This window comes from Schistocerca gregaria, chromosome 7, assembly GCF_023897955.1.
Source record: "Schistocerca gregaria isolate iqSchGreg1 chromosome 7, iqSchGreg1.2, whole genome shotgun sequence".
Taxonomy (NCBI): domain Eukaryota; kingdom Metazoa; phylum Arthropoda; class Insecta; order Orthoptera; family Acrididae; genus Schistocerca; species Schistocerca gregaria.
The window spans coordinates 205818243-205841272 of record NC_064926.1 but is presented as its reverse complement, the minus strand read 5'-3'; the positions used below and the strand labels follow the sequence as shown (position 1 = coordinate 205841272).

Sequence of the window (23030 nt, the reverse complement as noted above, 5' to 3'; positions counted from 1 at the left end):
GAGCGGGGAGGTACACTGTTTGCCTCTGTACAACACGTCCAGTGGATGCTGCGAGGTCAGATGCCAGATGCTGTGAAATACTAAGGTAGTACCGTCGTCCCCTTACAGCCAAATAATGGTCCTCTCTATCGGATGTCACACATGACCAGTCCCGCTCTGGTCTTCGGGATACAGTTCTGGTCTCTATGAACTGTCACCACATCCGAAAAACAACTGAACGATTCATGTTAAGCCATCATGCCACATCAGTTTGCTACTTTCCTGCTTCCATTCTTTTTGTGTCCCTCCACTACAGAGTGTCTGGTAGGCATCTTCACTATGCCATACAGCACCACCTGTGACTGTGTAGACAGCACTTGTGGATTTGGACTCTCTGGTAAACACTACTCCATTTGATGGGTGCCCTGATGTCATGATTGGTGTCACTGTTCGTTGACCAGAAAGCTATCTTCCGTGCAGAACACAGTTGTATGGACATCTGTTGACAGTTTGTATGAATTAGACACAGGACGAGAAATAGTGGTTTGTTGCTTTAATTTTGGATACCAGTGTATTAAGACTGATGAACTCAGGCAGAGAGCTGAAGCAGCATGGAGTGGCATTCCCCCTAATCTGTCATTCAAGCTCAGTTTAACTCCATGCTCCAACAAGTTAGAGCAATTGTTGGAACAAAAGGTAGCAGTTCTCTACACTACATTTCACATCCTACACATTTCCAAATCACCTTCACATTTAGTCATATATCCTCTATACTACACTGTTTACAATGGCTAGTTCTTTACACACAATTGTTTCAGAGTCAGAGATGTACTGCTTTTGGAGGAATGTCTATGTTAAAATGAGAGTGACCTGAATGATGGTAGTGGCAATCATTTTTATGATGACAGTGATTCATTTGTAAACAATTTAAGTGAAGCAATGATGGTAACAGTCCCCCATGAAGAGTTCAAAGAACTATCACACAGTAAAAAGTTTTGTACTGTAATGCTGATGCACATATAACGGAATGAAAGTGCACTTTTTGTGTTAGTGTATACCCTACTTGTTGGCCAGTGGCCATAGTGTTTCCACAAAGAGACTTGTGCAACTGTGGCGGCAATTTATATACAAGTGCACGGAGGTGACCTGTTTCTGCATTACAGAGTGCAAAACGTTAATGGGCAGCAGTGTACGTATCACTCACAAAACTGATATTTTTAACAACACATAAATAAATAAGTGCTGGTAAGCAATCTGTCAATGGAGTATAATTACTTTTTAAATGATGTCATCTTCTTTTCAGCGGTAAGAATTTTATTTTATGATTGCAATTTTGGCATTAAGCCATTTTCAAGCATAAGATTTTGACATATAAAAATTAGGCAGAGATAACAATGTAATTTCCGCCTGCTTAACGGGGCGGTAACGTGCTCACCTCCCAACCAAGCGAGCTGGGTTCGATTTCTGACCGGGTTGGAGAATTTCTCCACTCGTGGACTGGTTCTTGTGTTGTACTCATCATCATTTCGTCCCTATCACCGGCATGCAAGTCACCCAATGTGGCATCAAATGAAATAAAACTTGCACTTGGCAGTCGAACTTCCCCAAATGGGGCCTCCTGGCCAACGATGCCATATGCTCATTTTCATTTAATAATGTAATTACAATGTTAGCTTGCTTAATGTAAAGCTATATGTCAAAATGTTGTGCTTGAAAATGGCTTAATGCCAAAATTGCAATCATGAAATTAAATTCTAACAGCTGAAAGCAAGGTGGAATCATTCAATAAAAGAAACTGTGGACCCATATTATAAGAAAGTGGTGTAATTAGTTTGTCACCTACTTGATAGGTGGGTAAAGCTGTTTTGATTCCTGGAAAGTTACTGTAAAAGGATGTTCCTGGGCAATACGCACACTTTCGGATAAAAGTACCATGAAGTCTTTATACAGGGTGATTTTTTTCCACCATGTATAAATTCTAGGGATTGATCAATGAGACGATATGGAACAAAACAGGTCTAATGAACTATATCTGGAAATGCATGGTTTCCATGCCAGAGACCATTTATTGAATTATACTTTGTTACAGACTGTGGTGTAACACATGCTGTACAAGGCAGCCACAGTTACAGAAGGCATGGTTTACTCCTACAGGGTGGTACTCTTCCTCATATGTCTTGCTCTAGTGCCATTTCCTGCCATAGTAATTGGTAAATCCTGCTATAGTAATAGGTAATGTTGTGTCTGATCCACTTCTCTTGCTGACTCACCTTGTAGTGGCTGTGATACAGCGTTGTACACAATGGTTTCATATTCAAATAAAGAGTTTACCAACATGGTGTTTACTTATGAAAAGGCAAATGTTAATGGGCATCTGGCAGTAAGTATGCGTCAGGAGACCCATCCCTGCCAACACAACAACAGCATTCAATGTTTGCAACAGTGCTTTACCATTTGTCTGAGACAGGATCATTTCAGGAAGCAGGAAATCATTAAGGAAGTATCTGAAATATTTGGACAGCAGACTTGGAGGAATGTATGATTAACACTGTGGAAGGTGACCACCGTGTCACAACCATGCAGCTGACCCACCAGTACAGGATAAACCAGACAACCATGTGGAACATTCTCCATGACAATTGTTACTACCCTTGTCACTTACAGCCTGTGCAGGGTTTACTAGCAACATACTTCCCACATCAGGAGTAGTTTTCTCACTGGTTTCTTCATCAGGCAACTACGATTCCAGGATGTGAGTCGACCATCCAATTCACAGGCGAGGTAACCTCTATGCGGGGGGTATCTTCAACTATTGTAACAGTTATCTGTGGGATGCCATGCAGAATGCCCATGATATGGTGACAGCAAATCATCAGCATTGGTGCAAACAGAATGTGTGGACCGAGATAATTGGCAACCATATTTTGGGGCCAGTCTTCCTTCCACATTGTCTAACAGGCTGGAACTACCAGCGTTTCTCACGGGTGACTTTGCCTCCCCTACTGGAAGAACTGTCACTGATGATTCAAAGGGTTATGTGGTTGCTACATGATGGTGCTCCAGTCCACTTCACCATTAACATCGAGACACATCTCAATAGTGTCCTCCCTCGTCGATGGACCGGTTGAGGGTGTCCAGTTGCATGGGCTGCTTGTTCATCATATCTCAACCCATGCAATTTCTGGTTAAGAGGCCATTTCAAAAGTATCGTATATCATGTATGCAACCTGGCATATGTGAATGTATGAGAGAACATGCGCTGAGGCACATGGAAACTATTTCCAACACATACTGTAACTGTAGCTACCTGTTACAGCGTGTGTTAGACCGCAGTCTCTGTAACAATGTATGATTGAATAAATGGTCTCTAGCATGAGAACCATACATTTCTGGACATAAGTTCATTAGACGTTTTTTGTTCCATATCCTCTTACTGATCAGTCCCTGGAATTCGTACACAGTGGAAAAAATCACGCTGAATAGTTTGTTCTGTTACAAGTACTGATTATGTATACAGGGCATCTAAATAGACACAGAATATATGATTTTAAAAAAAATTAATTTAGGAACAAATATACTGACTTGCAGCAGTTAGTATACTGAATTCTCTAAACAGGTTTCTGCAACATGTTGAAGACACAACACAAACGATTCATATAAATTGTCCAAAAAATAGCCCCCCCCACATTAAAAATACCTGGACTGGCTCTCCACATCCCCACATCCTTACCTCCTGGGTCCCAACTCCTTATACACCAACACCCCACATGCCCGTGGCCTTGCTGTGATTGAACACTATCTCTCCCAATGCTCTACAGATTCCAAACCCACCACTTCAGTCTTCATACATCTAACTATATCCTAACCCATAATTACTTCCCCTTCGAAGGGAAAGTATACAAACAAATTCGTGGCACAGCAATGGGCACCCACATGGCACCCTCCTACACCAACCTCTTCATGGGCCACCTACAGGAAACATTCCTAGCCTCCCAAAACCCCAAACCCATGGTCTGGTTCACGTTTATTGATGACGTCTTTATAATCTGGACTCAAGGCCAGGACACCTTCTCCTCATTCCTCCACAATCTCATCACCTTCCCTCCCATCCACTTCACCTGGTCCTCCTCCACCCACCGTGCCACCTTCCTAGGTGTCATTCTCCTCCTCTCAGATGACACCATCCACACATCTGCACATATCAAACCCACCTTCACCAACAGTATCTGCAATTTTGACAGCTGCCATCCCTTCCACACCAAAAAAACCATCCCATACAGCCTGGTCACCCATGGCAGAAGCATCTGCAGTTATGAGAACTCCCTCACCCCGTGCCATATCCCCACACTCACTTGGTCCTCACACCCATCGCAAGAACCAACCCCAAAGAAGCGCTCCCCTTGTCACCCAAAACCACCCGGGACTGTATCAACTGAACCGCGTCTTTCGTCAGGGCTTTGATTATCTATCACCATGCCCTGAAATGAGGAACATACTACCCAAGATACTTCCACCCCCTCCCAAAATGGTGTTCTGGCACCCACCCAACCTCCACAATGTCCTAGTCCATTCCTACCCCATTCCCACCAAGCAACAATCACGCCAGTCCATGAACAGCATGGCGGCGACCTGGTATGACATGAGCATGCAAAAACAGGTGTGTGTGTTTCTGCTTGAGAATAGAATTACATTCTGAAAGCTAGCAAATCAAAGCTCTGTACCTTTTGTTCGTGTATCTGTCAACGGCGCAATGCTTCTGCCTTTTGGTGAGTCATCTCTTTATTCCTAAATAATTCTTCATTACATGCTTTGCTGTCAACATGGTACCCATACGTGCTTATACACTACTGGCCATTAAAATTGCTACACCATGAAGATGACATGCTACAGACACAAAATTTAACCGACAGGAAGCAGATGCTGTCATATGCAAATTATTAGCTTTTCAGAGCATTCACACAAGGTTGGCGCCGATGGCAACACCTACAACATGCTGAGATGAGGAAAGTTTCCAACCGATTTCTCATACACAAACAGTAGGTGACTGGCTTTGATTGGTGAAACGTTGTTGTGATGCCTCGTGTAAGGAGGAGAAATGCATACCATCATGTTTCCGACTTTTACAAACATTGGATTGTAGCCTACCGCAATTGCGGTTTATCGTATTGCGACATTGCTGCTCGCATTGGTCGAGACCTAATGACTTTTAGCAGAATATGGAATCCGTTGGTTCAGGAGGGTAATACTGAATGCTGTGCTGGATCCCAACGGCCTCGTATCACTAGCAGTCGAGATGACAGGCATCTTATCCGCATGGCTGTAACAGATCGTGCAACCAAGCCTCGATCCCTGAGTCAACAGATGGGGACATTTGCAAGACAACAACCATCTGCACGAACAGTTCGACGACGTTTGCAGCAGCATGGACTACCAGCTCGGAGACCATGGCTGCAGTTACCCTTGACTCAACGATGAACATGGGTGCACGAATGGCAAAACATCATTTTTTCGGATAATCCAGGTTCTGGTTACAGCATCATGATGGTCGCATCCGTGTTTGGCGACATCGTGGTGGACACACATTGGCAGCGTGTATTTGTCATCGCCATACCGGCGTATCATCTGGCGTGATGGTATGGGGTGCCATTGGTTACACATTGCGGTCACCTCTTGTTCGCATTGACGGCACTTTGAACTGTGGAGATTACATTTTGGATGTGTTACAATCCGTGGATCCACCCTTCACTCGATCCCTGCGAAACCCTACATTTCAGCAGGATAATGCACGACCGCATGTTGAAGGTCCTGTACGTGCCTTTCTGGATACAGAAAATGTTCGATTGCTGCCTTGGCCAGCTCATTCTCCAGATCTCTCACCAATTGAAAACGTCTGGTCAATGGTGGCCGAGCAACTGGCCCGTCACAATGTGCCAGTCACTGCTCTTGATGAACTGTGGTATCCTGTTGAAGCTGCATGGGCAGCTGTACCTTTACATGCCATCGAAGCTGTGTTTGACTCAATTCCCAGGAGTATCAAGGCCGTTATTACGGCCACAGGTGGTTGTTCTGGGTACTGATTTCTCAGGATCTATGCACCCAAATTGCGTGAAAATGTAATCACATGTCAGTTCTAGTATAAATATATATTTGTCCAATGAATACCAGTTTATCAACTACATTTCTTCTTTGTGCAGCAATTTTAATGGCCAGTAGTGTATTTCATGTGTATACTGGGAGCAAATCTCTTGCAGTTCCTGAGCCGAATATAGGTTTTCCAGTTCAGAGCAGGACGATTTGAATATAGGTCTTACAGTGAGATGTTCCCTTTCTTGTTCTGTGCAGAACAGTTAAGATGGACTGATTCAAGAACAGCTTCTTCATCATTAGGATACATATTTCTATCACATACACTTTCTGGTCAAAAGTATCCAGATATGCCTACAGATTGAGGAGCTGATAACCGCATGACACAAGAGGTGGTCCCACCAGTATGAAAGACAGTGTTGTCAGGAGGGAGGCAGTGACAGCAGAATGGGTTGATCAAGGGAACTTGGCAAAGGATATCACATGAGTAACAAACCCACCAGGGACACTTGTATTCTTCCAATGCCACACAAGTCAAATGTTGTTCATGTGATTATGCAGTGGAAATGTGAAAAAACAACCACAGTTAAAACTGAGATTCGCCAGGACTAATGTATTGACGAACAGGAAATCTAGAGCACTGCACATGGAATTAGCAGAAGGAATCATAATCGAGTTGTAATGTGCTTCCAGCAATTCATCAGCATAATCTATGTGCATAGTGAGTTAAAAAGAGTGAGATTCAATGGTCGAGCAGCTCTTTGTTATCCACACATTCCTGTAGCCATTGGACTTTGTTCCAGATTCCATCATCCAACATCACTACCTCCTCTGGTTACAGTTTTTGAGGAGTAATGTGCTGTCATTCCTCCACCGTCATCCAAACACCACACTGGAAGTGTCCCCAGCCGAGTCCAAGTTGTTATAAAGTGAAGGATACGCAAACAACCTTGTTGACAAGAAAACATGGTACTTCAATCACGACACCTTATTAATTTTCTTTGCGGTAAAACAAAATAAAGAAAAATTATCTCTGAAATCCATTTACGAAGACACTTGTGCATATATACTACACGTAAGTTTATTAATAACTACTATAATTTACTGCAAAAAAATACCTCAACTGTGTCATAATAGACAGCAAAAAATTAGAATGGTATGTAACTGACAGGGCAAGGAAGTGTGCTCCCACCAGTGCTTTTTAATATAGTCGTAGACAACACCATAAGGGAAATTCGCCAAGGGTCAACAACAGCTGATATGGAAATCTAGCACATGCATATGACTTGGGAAGAAAATGGGCAGAAACTGAAAGAACAACTAAACATCTGGCAGAGATTAATTGGTGAAGCAGGCATAGGAAGAAGCTTAGCGATAAGTAAAGTAATGAAAATCAGCAGGTAAAATGAAAAAAAATAGGGATGTAACTTGCTGAGGGACAATTATTAAAGAAGGAGATATTTTCAAGCATCTAGAAAGTAAATTACCCAAGAAAGGAAACATCAATGATAAAATTTTGGAGATGATAATAAAGTTTCAAACAATTTTCTGTTATGTATCAAACATAATTATAAATTGGAAAATACCTGCCCAAGCAATGCCATATTATCTTCATATTTGGACCTATAGATCAAACTATTGGACTTTGGCAAAGAAATATCGATGCAGAATACAAGCAAAAGAGATGCGCTTTCTACGATGGATCGTCGGTAAAATACTACGAAACATCCTGCAGATCAAGCACCTAAAAGAAACTATAAAAAGTACTAGGCTTAAATGCTTTGGCCACATGAAAATAGTGGGACCAAAAAGATTTCCGAGAAGAGCCCTAGAATGGACAGAATCCAGACAAATACCAAGTGGAAGATAACAAATAAGATGGAGAGACCAGGTGAAGGATGGTGTGAACTGAAGAGGACTGCAATGGAGAAGATGCAAAAGGATAGACTGTGGGAGACAGAGAGATGTTTGGAAGAGGCTCTGTAAATAACCTACATAAGCAGAAACATTCCAGGAGGAGGAGGAAGAGGAAGAAAAGGAAGAACTATTTTTGGTGTGGCAGAAACTGACGGATAACAACTTACTGCTACCTTACCTGTCTTCTGGTGTAATGTCAAAACAGAAGCGCTTTTCTATGGATTCAGACATCCTCCTCACACAAGATGCAAGCTTTATAGTTTCTCCTGGGGCCTGTAAAGATACGAGTATTTAAGTTATGAAAATTGACAGCTCAAATTGTGACTGGAAAACAACAGCTGTAAACATATTGTCATTATGAATTTTCTAAAAAAAAAAAAAAAAAAAAAAAAAAAAAAAAAAAAAAAAGAAAGTGATATTAGCATGCAGTACCTTGCAGGTACAGAAATACTGTATTCTGATGAAATTAAAAACATGTATTAGTTCAATGTGTTGCAGTGAAATTAGTTTAAGAAATTAGCTGTTTTAAAAAGGGAAGAAATATTAAGTAGATAGACACAGGCAGCTCTTTAAAAATGCATGCAGTCCTCCAAACTTACACATCCACGGCATGAAGATATTGTTAAAGTAACCAATTATTCTAGTTTTTCCAGTAGATTACATGTCTGATTAGTTTCAACAGCACAGCCTTGTCACCATTATTTCCTTTGCCAATGTTTCAGCTGTTACCTGTTTAAACGTATTCAAAGTGAGACAGAGACTGTCATCTGAGTTTAATTTGCTCTGCAGCAGCTATTACAGCTCAATTTTGTCTGTTTTTAGAAAAAAATGGCTTTATCATTGACTCATTCTCATGCTAGCAACAATATGTACAATACCAAAAATTATTTCCTTTACTAAACCATGCTTTCTGGTATTTACTAATTTCATTTAAGACCATTTCATTCATTATCTTATTCCAGCACTTACTGTGCACTTCACTTCATTATCCCTTTTCCACCTATCTGAATTCGCTGCACTCTCCCTCTATCCTGACAGCATTACATAGAAAATTCTTGATGGTTCTGGAGTATGAATCAACAGAATGTAAACAGGCATGAGAAAAAACTTAAAGTTTGCCTCACACCAACAGTGCAAGACAATTGACTGATGTACGACAACAAGTAAATGTCAATATGGTGCAAAACCCCCTATACAAACTGTCTGCCATCAAGTAGCAGCACAGCATGAGTGCCAACCATGACTTCAGTCCAAATTTTGACATCATATTGATGTTTTTAATTACTACTTTACAATTCAATATTACCTTTCTTTTCACCATGGCTGAACAAATTGCAACACACTGGAATTTTCTGTCAATTATTTGTCAACAATTGACAGCAGTTATGCCTTTTCGTTAGTAGCTTCACTTTTCCAAATGTCTTTCATTGCTACGTGCTTCATTATCGGAGTGACTATTCTGTTGTTGAAATATGAGCCAATTACTTCATTCAATACACTGCATCCACACAACTTTTATTTCAATGGTACACCTATACTGTTTTCAACATAGCTTTGTAAGCAGTATAAAGCTACTTTAGAATGTAAAATGCATTATTTTCTTTTGGAATCTTCAGAGCGTTTAATCTTGTCGCCTGAATATAGAATATAAAATTAATACACTGCGGCTGGTTCCACTATTTCACAAGTTTTATTATTTAAGGAGCATATACTTGATTTTTACAATCTACAGTAAGGCGTACAATCTCCTCGACCCAAAACAATTTGAAGTAAAGGAAAAGATATTTGAGGGGCATAATAATGAAGTTGAAGATAATTTTGAAGACAAAGTGTACACATTTATCATGACAAAGTTGAAGTCCAGTTGGAAGATTTAAAATTACAGGAACACAACACTGCAGATGGCGAGGAAAATGGCCATTACTATATTGGATGGATCAAGGTACAAAATGGAATAAAGTTACACCATATTATTACTTGAAAGTTACCTGGAGCTACTGATATGGTGGAAGCAGCTAGCAAGCCTTCGGAATGCTGAAATTGCTTAACAGATGGCGACAATTTGTTCATTATAATTCTGCATGCAAATTTGTATACCGATGTTCTTAAACTGAAGGCCTTGATAGGTCTCTTCTTGTTAGTGGGTGTTAACGAAAGTAAAATAGCTTATGGGATCCGAGGGGATCTGATGGTGACGGTATTGAAAAAATTTCTTTCGCAACGAACATGAAAGTTTCCAATTTATCATGTGGTGTCTTAGATCTGACAATTGTGTGACACTCAGTGAAAGGATACAACCAGACAATATAACAGCAATTCAGAAAATTTATCTGTGTTTGTACAGAATTATCTGAAGTCCTATACCCACAAAGAAAGTGTTACAGCAGTTGTGAAACAACTACTTGTTTTTAAGAGAGAGAGAGAGAGAGAGAGAGAGAGAGAGAGAGAGAGTGTGTGTGTGTGTGTGTGTGTGTGTGTGTGTGTGTGTGTGTGTGTGTTGGGGGAGGGGGAGCATTTATGTGTTGGCCGCATATGCAGTGGCTCGGTCCTCGGATTTAAAAGGGTGGAGCAAATACTGGAGCGTTAGTCACATCAGCTCCCTCTGAAGATGGTTGTACAGTATTCAGCCGAAATATTAGAAGCAGCAGCTGAATTTATGCAGCTGCGCGCCCATAACTTTATGGAACAAACCTTTTCAATGATTGTTGGAAGGGGGTGGGGTGGAGAGAGTGTGGGGAAGCATGTCTACTCACTGATTTGATCTAATATGGATTAGACATATATCTTTCAACACAACTGTTATGCTAATACATATATCTACAGTATAGGAAGGTGTAAGGCAGTCAACATTTTCTTGTTGTACAAAGAGAAACAATTTGTAAATATGTCCCCGTGCTTTTTGGAAACAATTTTATTCTTTTAATTTTGAAAAAGATATCATGGAGCAGGGAAGACATCAGTTATATTTTTCTCCGAGATTACTTATGATCAGTGGTAAAGATTTAGTGTACTCTGCGATAGCAATCAGCAATTGATAAATCTATTATTACTATTATATACTATCTTTGAAACACTGTGCACTGCATCTTAATGGAAAGAGCAAATCACAATTTCTTTCAAAAAGAAGAAGGCTTTTATTTTGTTTCTTTTTAGGCTCCAAGGTTTCACATAAAATGTTCAAATGTGTTTCCACAGTCTGGGGAACAATTTCTTTCACTACATCTGTGAAATCAATTTCCCAATCCTGTCTTGATGAATCTGAAAGAGTAGTAAATGAATGGGTCTTTAATTTCAAGTCATCATGAAGTGCTGAATGAGCTCTCAAAGGATGCTGATGATATTGGGACTGCCATAATCAAAATGATAAGGCAAATAAATTCCTGAAATAGTTTTTTAACCCTACCATATTCATCAATAAGCTGCCTTCGAATAGAGCATAGTTTGCACCAGTCTTAATAGTTCACAGCATTTCAAATTGACATTAAGACTGTCGATACTCAAGTTCCCAATTTTTACACAGTCCAATTTTTTTCCTTTTTTTGCAGTCCAGTCTAGCCACTGTCACAAATGATGATGATGATGATGATGATGATGATGATGATGATGATGATGATAACAGTCCCCGAGCACAGAAAATCTCCAACTCAGCTGAGGATCAAACCCAGGATCCCGGGACAGCAATTCTATCGTCAAGAATTGCCAGGAGGTTTCCAATGACTGTTTCATGAAATCTCAGTGCATTTTCTGTTCTTTACGGGAACCTGAACGAACTAAGAATTACTAATAAAATGGTTCTTGCTTTCCCCTGATCAACCAGCATACGTTGCCCAAGTTGGCCATTCAAAGGTATGCTAGTTTCATGTTGGTAAATGACTGTGACATATTCTTGATGAAAAAGACTATTCTTCCATATTTATAACTTTTCTGCAGCTTTTTCCAGTTTTATTGTTTTAAAAGAGACTTTTCTTTCAGTGGTCTTCTGTTGCTTTCTATATGGACAGACTTAATGCAGTCGTAGCAGAGAACACTTACATTCTTTTCTTCGTAACATAGCCATCTACAAGACACAAACAATTCCAATTTACAAGGCCTTCATGGAAATGTATGGCAGGACAGGACGAAACACAGTTGGAGTTGTACAATATTTAACATTGTCTGAGAGATAGTAGCTTCTAGAATGCAACAGTTTGATTCAGCTATAACCAAAAATTGTTGCCAAGCATAGTACTAAAAGCATATTTGCTGAGTGTCGGTGGTGGCGGGGTGCGGTGAGGTAGAAACCCATAAGCTCCAGATTTTAAAGAAAGAGGGAAACATAAAAAACTGAACAATTCTTACCCAGAAGTGAACTGAAAGCAAATGGTACAAAATATAGTGTGTTTTCAAGTATAATTTTATAAACAAGTTATCAATTTTTGGCATGTAATATATAAGTGAAGCACAGGGCTTTCAAGTGGAAGAAGTAGCATGTTTTTTTTTTTACATACAATAATAGTAATTTCTAGTAAAAACATGTGTATTTTGGATTATACTTGTTTTCAGTGTTATCCATGCAGTGTTGAGCCTGCATGCTGCACGAGGAAAGGAAAGGAGAAGGCACGCAAAGTTGGAGCCATAGCTTTTTTTTAAAAAAAAATTGCGTAAGTCAGCTCTTCTCCATTTTATTGTAAATATAGTTATTACACACATGTATATAAAAAAATAACAACTTACTAACACTTGTATAGGGAACTGAATATCCTGTATCATGAACATCTGACAATTCTTATGTGAGAGAAAAAAGAAAGCAAAACACAGGAAATTTTACCTGCTTCCCTGTCAAGTGGTTGTATGGTACCATGGTGAATTCTTTGGTGTCCTTTTGGTAAGTGCAATACTGCTTTGTCCATGTTGTGCCAAAAGCCTCTAACAACAAAAGAACAGCTCAGTAGTCATAAATAGGAAATATTCACTTTTAGTTGATAAACTAAAAAACACCCACACATACTGTAGTTCATAAAAATTACATTCCCTATAAAAGCCTATGTTATCAGCTGGTGCAATCAAAAGCATTTTTCTGAGCCTTCCAGCTTTCCTGGTAAATTCGTTTATTTATAGTTCTTGGGTCCACTATTGGATCACTCAGAGTAAATCTCTTTGAGGTAACTGTTCATCAGATGGTTACTGCTGGCAAATAACAATTGCCAATGTTCACATTTTGATGGTCTTTTTATGGAGGCCTCACCTGAAAGACGTGCACACATGACCCAAGTTGTTACCAGATGGATGATGGTAGCATGCCCAAAGGGGATTGAGGATTACAACAGAATACAGCTTGGAACCAAGCACATGCAGAAATTACACAAATAAAGAAAAAAACAAGAATTTTTACTACTTTGCAACAAAGTGGAGGTCCATCTAGCTATCAGTTTTGGTTTGGGTCCTGGTCATAATGACGCCTGACGGCAGTACTGGTGACCAGCACGTGTGTAAATGCCACAGTTAAGTTTGCCATAGAGAACTCTGGACATACTACTGTCATCTGCTTGAAAACAACTCTGTCGTGCATGTGCAACTTTCTGACAAAGCATCACACACGTTACTTTTGGACAAGCCCTACATAAGAATACTGTTGCCTTGTGGACACCAGTAGTTGCTACTTGTCAGCAGTAGAATCCCCCCCCCCCCCCCCCTCCTCCGCCAATGCATGCAATAGTAATAAGTGGAGTTTAATATTTTAATGTAGTCCAAATGCAAGCAGTAACAAATTCATGAACATGCTTTGTTTAATAATACAGCCACAAAATCGGAAAGTGCAGGTAATAATTATATCTTAGTACTACTTACTCTTTTCCATCAGGTACAAATAACCTTCATGGCGATTTGGCTTAATAGGCGCTCCAGACAAAGCTGTTATCTGCGAGAAAATAATTACAAAGAATTATGATAGCATGTTTTGTCGTTAATGTGAGAAGTGTGTGATATTTAGGCCAATTTGTCTATGTTGCTATTTTAACATAGTGCGTATTATCAGCAAAAATTTCTGCGAGGAACATAAAACACAGAAAAACAACTCCAACAATGGAAAATCTGGGTTCCAGAAACAATACGAATTATAAAATCTTGCTACTCACCATCTACAGAAGGTATTGTCTGGTGGACAAGCAAATTTAGAAGGAGACTGTTGGATCCAACAGGCTACTTACAACTATGCCTGTCTGCTGCTCAACACTTCCTGTATGGGGTAGGCAGCAAGATACCCTAATTCATATTGTTATTTCAGCCTAGATTTTCTATTGCTGGAGTTGTTTTTCCTAATTAATATTGTTAGAAAAACAACTTAATAGTTTAGCTTAAAATTCATGTGGGTGAAGTTCAGTGGATTCTGAAAACAACAAATTATCAACTTGACAACATTTATATTATAAAAAAACTGACAAAAATTCAATTCGAGGTGGTCACTTTAATTTTGAGGTGCCTAATCTATATTATTTATTCACGTATGGGCCCAACAGGACCATGCAAGGTACAATTTGGCTTCCTTTGTGTCCAGATTTGTTTTATCCTTTCAGAATTAAGTATATTTCTTTTATCACACCACAGTGTTACAGTCCATTCTCTAATGTCCCTCTGACGAACTTTCCAAGCAAATATCTTTTCTTGAATGTTTTTCTATCTGTAACGTCTACCTGAGTTACACCAGCTACTTTCTCTAAGATCCTCCTTATTCACGGTGATCCATTAAATTGGCTCAGTTTTGGTCTTACTTCTGTTTTTGAAGAATTCTACTTTTTTTTTTTGTCAACCTACTGGGTGCCATTTCTATAACGTGCCAATAAAATTTAAGTCTCGTGTTTTCTCTTGTGACCGTGTATGCCTGTGTATTTTTCTATTTCCTTATTATTTCTCAGCCTGTAAGCTTCTCTATCAGTAATTCTGGGGCCTAATATTTACCTAATATATACCATACTACAAAAGGCAATTACTATACAAAACCATACAGGGTAAATAACAAATGGTGGTGTTACTATTATTACTATTACAAAACTGCTCTAGAAACTGAAAAAAGCTTTGCAGCGTAAACAAAATTGTGACAGGAAGAGAGAGAGAGAGAGAGAGAGAGAGAGAGAGAGAGAGAGAGAGAGAGAGAGAGAGATAACAATACATACCTCCTGCATTTTCTTTTTGAGCTTCTCCGTATGATCTCGAGTTGCATCGAAGTTATTTCTTGTCTGTAATGCCAGCATGCTTTTGTTTAATATGCAAACAAAACTTCCACACTGGTTACTATTATGATTTTGAAATTGTAAGTAGAAAAAGCAAGCAAATCTCTAACACTAAGCCCATTCCACAAACCTATTAAAATTTCATATTAATTCTATTAGATGTAATTAAAATGTATAAAACACTGCAAACCACTATAACAAGTAATTATTATGGAATAAAAATTCAATACGTAATGCTATGAAAGTTTCACACAGTTTAACATTCCACCATCAGTTATAAAACTTGGAATGCAAATGGAATAGATATCCAAACACAGTCAATGGCAAAAGAAACCAGTGAAATGAATTGAAAGAAAAGAACAGATCAGAGAGAGACATAAGCTAAGAGGAGGAATGAGACGAGGAAATAAGGAAAGATTGCCTTCATGTCCTGCGGCTCCTCTTTCCTTCAGAATGAGAAAGGCAGAGGTATTAATTAGCCTTAACTGACTTCTAACATTAATTAAGGTGCACACGGCCAAGAGTAGGACATTAAGAAGATACGAAAGTGAACACAAATCTCTAAGCAGAAGAACTCTGTGTAGTGTAGACAGGATTTTAAAATTATTTCACCTCTGCCTCTTCATAAAAACAATCGTGATTTATGTTCACACTTGCTGTCTAAAAGACTTATTCTCAATGAAGATTTTCCTCCAAAAAAAAAAATTACACACACATTTTTACATATTAATTTTCACTTTCATAAAATGTTTTGACAATGCCCGAAAACTGCACATATCAAATAAATCACTGATTAGTGTTGGGTGGTTGTAATTAAAGGGCAGCTTCTCATAGCAGTCCGGTGTGGAATGCAATTACTATATGGCAGCAAAACTTGGTAGACTGCTAATGCATTAATGTGGAACCAATTTATACCGGAAAAAAATTAGTTCCAATTTTGGCCACCAAGTGCAAATCCGACACTGCAAATGCAAGAAAGACGTATAGAAATGTTTTCATATGTAATGGATTACGAATAGGACCTGGACAGAAAAGGTCAAATAAGTGAGAAAGGTATAATGTTGATACTATTATGAAGATATTCGCAGAAAAATGGGCTAATCCTTAAATGTATGTTGTCATCTGGTGCTTGGTACAGAAACTATCAAAATTTACGTTGGACTCACCCATAAATCATATAGGACTGAGACCAATGTCAATTTTGATAGTTCCTGTACACAGCAATAGATGGAAACACTTAGCTGTAAGTTTTTGCATTTGAGGGTTAGCCCATTTTTCCATGCATGTCTTCTTGTTAATCTCCACTTATACTATTTGTTCAGTATGACCACTAGAGACATCAACAAGATGCTCCATCTGTAAAACAACGTAATCAACAGTTTCTCACAGTAGTTCTAGTGGAATCTGAGCAACGTGTTTCTTTACACCGGCCCTCAGATCAGGTAGAGCCTGAACGTGTCCTTTTAGACATTTCCAGGGACAAAAGTCTCACGACTTCATATCAGGTGATCCTGCAAGCTATGCATCTGGAAAACCTCTGAAAATAACACATTCATGGAAAGTTGCATTAAGCAGATCTTTTACTTGGTGACCAACTTGACACATTGCCCCTTCTTGCATGAAAACAATGGTTTCCACACAGTTGTGTTCTTCCAAAGCAGGAATCACATGCTGTACAAGGTGGTCTCGATAACATGCACACATCATATTAAACCTGACAGGCCCTCTGGGTGTATTCTCTTCAAAGAGGAAATAACTAAGTTAAAAGCTGGTTGTGAATCCACACAACACTGTCACCTACAGGAGGTACAATGTCTCTTCGTGCACAACCCACGGTTTAACAGTAGCTCAAATTCACCAGTTCTGTGTATTCACTGCACCCTGTAATATAAAATGTGCCTCATGACTCTATGGAATATTGCCCGGCCACGACATCAACGCCAAGCCACGTCAGAAAATGAAGAGCAAATTCAGAACACTGATCAGGCTTCAGCTGCCGTTTCTGGATGTTCTGAGAGTAGCAGTGTAAAATAGACCACAAAACTTTACAAACTGTTGAAAATGTGAAGTGTAATTCTTGTGAGACTGCACGAGCATTAACACAACCTGAGGTACATGCTTATCATCAATTACAAACCTGGCCAAAATTTGAACTAATTTTTTCCAGCATAAATCGGTTCCACATTAATGCATTAACATACCTACCAAGTTCCACTGCCATATAATAACTATAGCCTGCACTGACCTCTGTGAGTAGCTGCACTGAGTACCACATTATACACCACGAAAGTGTTGCAGAATTTCACTACTTGGAGTGAGTCTTATCTGTTTGGGATGAACACAAGTATAAGGTGCACAAACACAAAAACAACTTTGCTCTCAGTTTGTGACTAAATTAAGAGCTACCAACTCAATACAAAAATAACTTTTCACAAACAAACTGCTAAACAATATATTTTGCATTTCAGCACCATTAACTGCAAATACATTGATGACAATATACAGGTTAAGGAAATGAGAATTATTTGCATTTTCTGATGTGAAGTATAAACATGTAACTAAAAACTAGACACAGCATAAATAATTCGAACACTCCAGAAGTTTTGTCCAGTACAAAGATTTGTTAAGAGAATCACACGTAATGTAGCAAGTGTCCAAATGATATTTCAGTTCCAGATAAACAATAGAGAGTATATTAGACAAACAATAGAGAATATATTGCCAACTATTGGTCACAAAGCTGTCAGAATGCAGCTTCACAACACCAGTAGATCCTTGAGGGGGGTGGGGGTGGGCAAAGGGGGGGGGGGCACAAATCATACAGTAATTTAAAATGATCCCACATACTCCAGAATTAAAGATATTTGTTTTTAGTGCTTTTGAAACCATGTACAGTTACATGTTCTGCTGTGAACAACAAGAACCTCATAATCAGTTGGATATATCACTTTTAATATCCGATATACTTACAGAACCACTTCAGTGTTACTAAAACTTCCACAGTATTTGAAGTATTAATGCTGTTTCCAATCTCCTACCATAAATATATACATCACATTAACTACTCAAAGTGGTTTCATTATTCCTTTTACAAATCTATTATTTTCATCTGCAGAATGACAAGTATTCTGTTTCTCCATCACCTTCCTCTGTCTGGACTTAACCAGAATGCAATGCCCAGAGTGGAAAGAACAACAACTTTGTAGGGGGGGGGGGGGGGGGGGGACTCAGGTATATCTTTTCTGAAAGTATGAATATTTTAACAATTTTTAAACACATTCTATCTCATAGTTGCTGTGCAAACTGAAATGAGAACAGAGCAGCATGTCACAACTGCAGCACCAAGACAGATGATTTTATAAACCATACCTTGAGACCTCAACTCTGTGCCTCTGGTTTAATATTTTCTTTTCCTAGCCTTTCTTCTAGATTATTTGTGGCATTATTTGTCATAAAGCTAAATAGGGCGACATGCACAATATTTTCAGGTAAATAAGGATACAAATAACTGCATGCACTGTACACATTATCCAAAAGACAGCTAAATACATTTATTACAGGTATTGATAAACAAATGATACTCTGCAGCCTTAGTGTATTTGTAACTTGCTAATATGAAAGAGGACAAAAAAAAGTCCTTTTACTTGACTGCACAAGCAATTTTAGGGTGAAAATTTAAAAACTTCAGAGCAACAAAGTTAATGTGAACAACACCAATACTTCAGAGAATGTTTTCAAAATAATGGTTTAGCTAGACAAAAAAATGGAAAGTGGTAAGTAAGGTAGTCTTTCTTTACACTACTTGTAATGTTTTAGAGAAGTGAAGCAACAACATACAGGGTGTTTCAAAAATGATCGGTATATTTGAAACGGCAATACAAACTAAACAGCAGCGATAGAAATACACCGTTTGTTGCAATACGATTGGGACAACAGTGCATTTTCAGGCAGACAAACTTTCGAAATTACAGTAGTTACAATTGTCAACAACAGATGGCGCTGCGGTCTGGGAAACTCTATAGTACGATATTTTCCACATATCCACCATGCGTAGCAATAATATGGCGTAGTCTCTGAATGAAATTACCCGAAACCTTTGACAACGTGTCTGGCGGAATGGCTTCACATGCAGATGAGATGTACTGCTTCAGCTGTTCAACTGTTTCTGGATTCTGGCAGTACACCTGGTCTTTCAAGTGTCCCCAGAGAAAGAAGTCACAGGGGTTCATGTCTGGCGAATAGGGAGGCCAATCCACGCCGCCTCCTGTATGATTCGGATAGCCCAAAGCAATCACACAATCATCGAAATATTCATTTAGGAAATTAAAGACGTCGGCCGTGCGATGTGGCCGGGCACCATCTTGCATAAACCACGAGGTGTTCGCAGTGTCGTCTAAGGCAGTTTGTACCGCCACAAATTCACGAAGAATGTCCAGATAGCATGATGCAGTAATCTTTTCGGATCTGAAAAATGGGCCAATGAATCCTTTGGAAGAAATGGCGGCCCAGACCAGTACTTTTTGAGGATGCAGGGACGATGGGACTGCAACATGGGGCTTTTCGGTTCCCCATATGCGCCAGTTCTGTTTATTGACGAAGCCGTCCAGGTAAAAATAAGCTTCGTCAGTAAACCAAATGCTGCCCACATGCATATCGCCGTCATCAATCCTGTGCACTATATCGTTAGCGAATGTCTCTCGTGCAGCAATGGTAGCGGCGCTGAGGGGTTGCCGAGTTTGAATTTTGTATGGATAGAGACGATACGTGGACGTTGGCGTCATTTGGACCGCAGCTGCAACACGGCGAACGGAAACCCGAGGCCGCTGTTGGATCACCTGCTGCACTAGCTGCGCGTTGCCCTCTGTGGTTGCCGTACGCGGTCGCCCTACCTTTCCAGCAAGTTCATCCGTCACGTTCCCAGTCCGTTGAAATTTTTCAAACAGATCCTTTATTGTATCGCTTTTCGGTCCTTTGGTTACATTAAACCTCCGTTGAAAACTTCGTCTTGTTGCAACAACACGGTGTTCTAGGCGGTGGAATTCCAACACCAGAAAAATCCTCTGTTCTAAGGAATAAACCATGTTGTCCACAGCACACTTGCACGTTGTGAACAGCACACGCTTACAGCAGAAAGACGACGTACAGAATGGCGCACCCACAGACTACATTGTCTTCTATATCTTTCACATCGCTGGCAGCGCCATCTGTTGTTGAAAATTGTAACTACTGTAATTTCGAAAGTTTGTCCGCCTGAAAATGTACTGTTGTCCCAAGTATATTGCAACAAACGGTGTATTTCTATCGTTGCTCGTTTAGTTTTTATTGCCGTTTCAAATATACTGGTCATTTTTGAAACACCCTGTAAATATGATAATGGAAGAGATTATTTTGGAATGCAAACAATGGAATAAGTACAGAAAACCACTGTAAAATGAAGATATTGAATGGTAAATAGGCTCATGCTGATGCCACAAATGTGGTAGTCACTATATCCCAGTTCTACTTTATATACTTATCCTACTGTTCAATATTTTTCCTTTGTTGTGGAGGAAGAAAGTAGGATGATTAAGATTTAATGCCCAATTATTCATGAGGACACTGCAGATGAAGCACAAGCTCTGGTAGGACAAGAGAAGGAAATTGTCCATCATTTTTAGATAAATCATCCTGGCATTCAACTATCAAATTATTGGTGCACAGATTTGCAAGTACTCCTTACTGTGACTGTGTAAGGGCCATTAGCTCAAAAATTTCATACTGTGTGACAAGTTATTATTGCAAACTGTGATTCCTGTGCCCCAATGCAAGCTAGAATGGGCTCAAAAGAACCGAGTTCTACAAGGGCCCACACTCTTCATTTCAGGAGGGAGTGTAAGATGGGTAAAAACATGAAAAACTACAAGAACAAACAGTGAGGGGCAGGCCGCCACCAGAACAATGGCTCGCTGTATGCGGTCTGCAGCCTGTGCATCTATTTATGAAAACCATGGAAAACCAAAATCTGGATGGCCATTGGTGCCTAAAGTGACCATGCTTATATTTACTCATCCCATTACCTGAAGCAACAATAGAATCTAAACAACAGTTCGCAAGATATTGCCTGGAAAGATTGAAGTGAAACAACTTAAATCTCAGGAGAAAATGAATGTGTGATACACAATTCTCAGTGTGACCATCACAGGGCATCCGTATTCATATCCACTGTCTCCAAGAAACCTGAGTAGTCTCTACTCAAATACCTTGGACATGCAGTTTCAGCATCACACCATAATTTAAAACTACAGAATTTATGTATATTCTTGTTTTATTTTCGACTGCCTCATTTTTTCCTTCTTCTATACTGCTTGTAAGAACAAATAATCTCTTAAACAAAACTACCCTAGTATTTTGTTAGATTACCATTACATCATTTCATCCTTTTTCCATCTCTTCTCATAATGGTGTCTGTGTCACAAAAACGCTACCATTATGTTCAGTAATGGAGAATATAATGCTCTTGAGTCTATGAAACTTGTTAGCATGTAAATCCTTAATTATCCTGCAATTACTTTTTGTTTTAACAATCACCAGTGATTATGTAATTCAAAATGGATAAAAAATCAATTTCATACTTATATCTTAATAGACTGAAAGCAGTGCGTTGACCTATATCATCCTACCGACAATGTTTTAATACAAAATGTACAATGTGGCTCATACAGTATCATAACCAAAATGCTGCTAATTGCAACTGTATAATGGCTAAATGCACAAAGAGAGAATTGACCTATTTCCAAATAAAAGGAACATTACACCTTAATAAAACATGCAGACTTCTTTTACTCCTGAAATCACTTCCTTTCCTGAGACTAATGACACATTTAAGCACTTTGCACTTTCTCTTTTCATATTTGAGAATCTGCATGTGCCTCTCTTCAGGGATACTGAGTTCTTGCTGGTCCAGTGACTATAACATGAGACATCAAATACACATTATGTAACATGATATCACACATTTATTCCCTTTCCTGTCCAGCATAGCCTATTGCCTCACGTAAGAGCTGTCTAAAAATTCTTGTTTATATTTTCTGATACAAGTTGCTGGTTGAAACACTGCTCAGCATGCATTTTAATAGGTAGGTGATCTTTTACTTCACTCAGTGTGAACCTAGAAACACAGAGATTTTTATTCCTAAGTAAATCCTACGCTGACTGTAGTGATATGAATTCAGATGAGCTGTTAACTGTGAACAGCAGATAGAAATGTGTTTCCACTTACTCTACAACAGTAGCTGTTTAGATATCCCACACCATTAAAAATATTGATAAAGGTTTGTTCCCAATACGAAAAAAGTATTCTTCACCAATACCAATTCAATATCGTCATTTGTGTGTGTGTGTGTGTGTGTGTGTGTGTGTGTGTGTGTGTGTGTGTGTGTGTGTGTGTGTGTGTAGCATCAGATATTGCCACATTAGCTGTGATGCTAGAAAATTAATTCAGACACATTCACAAAAATTACTGCCAAAATGCCACCAAATGTTGATCACTTATAGCTATTGTTTAAAACATAGTAACACAAATGAAAACTTTTACATTTTATGCAAAGCTAGAATAAAATGTAAACACAAAATAGCATCCAAAGTTTGCTTTTCTTGATCATATACCTTCTGTATTTTTAACTGCAGATCATTCATGTATGGTTTGAAATCACTGGCAACTTCATGTCCATGGTGATAGAATGTTAACCAACTGTACATGAAACCGAGCAGCTGAAACATACAAACATTTAACACTTTTTCTCCTATCCAATGAAATTTGCAACTTGTACGTATCTGAGTTTTCTTATAGGATACAATTAATAATTA

The 23030-nt window shown here is 39.1% G+C and overlaps 1 protein-coding gene across 4 annotated transcripts in view; it reads right to left on the bottom strand.

The window, feature by feature from the left end:
* LOC126281596 (rho GTPase-activating protein Graf-like) overlaps positions 1–23030 on the bottom strand; it is a 541774-nt gene that overhangs the window by 62776 nt on the left and 455968 nt on the right. For all 4 annotated transcript variants that reach the window (XM_049980690.1, XM_049980689.1, XM_049980691.1 and 1 more), the window contains 5 exons: positions 22830–22934; positions 15129–15191; positions 13807–13876; positions 12788–12885; positions 8159–8253 (listed from right to left, as the gene is read on the bottom strand). In XM_049980690.1, coding sequence (XP_049836647.1) covers positions 8159–8253; positions 12788–12885; positions 13807–13876; positions 15129–15191; positions 22830–22934 — 431 coding nt within the window. The remainder of the gene's footprint in view (positions 1–8158; positions 8254–12787; positions 12886–13806; positions 13877–15128; positions 15192–22829; positions 22935–23030) is intronic.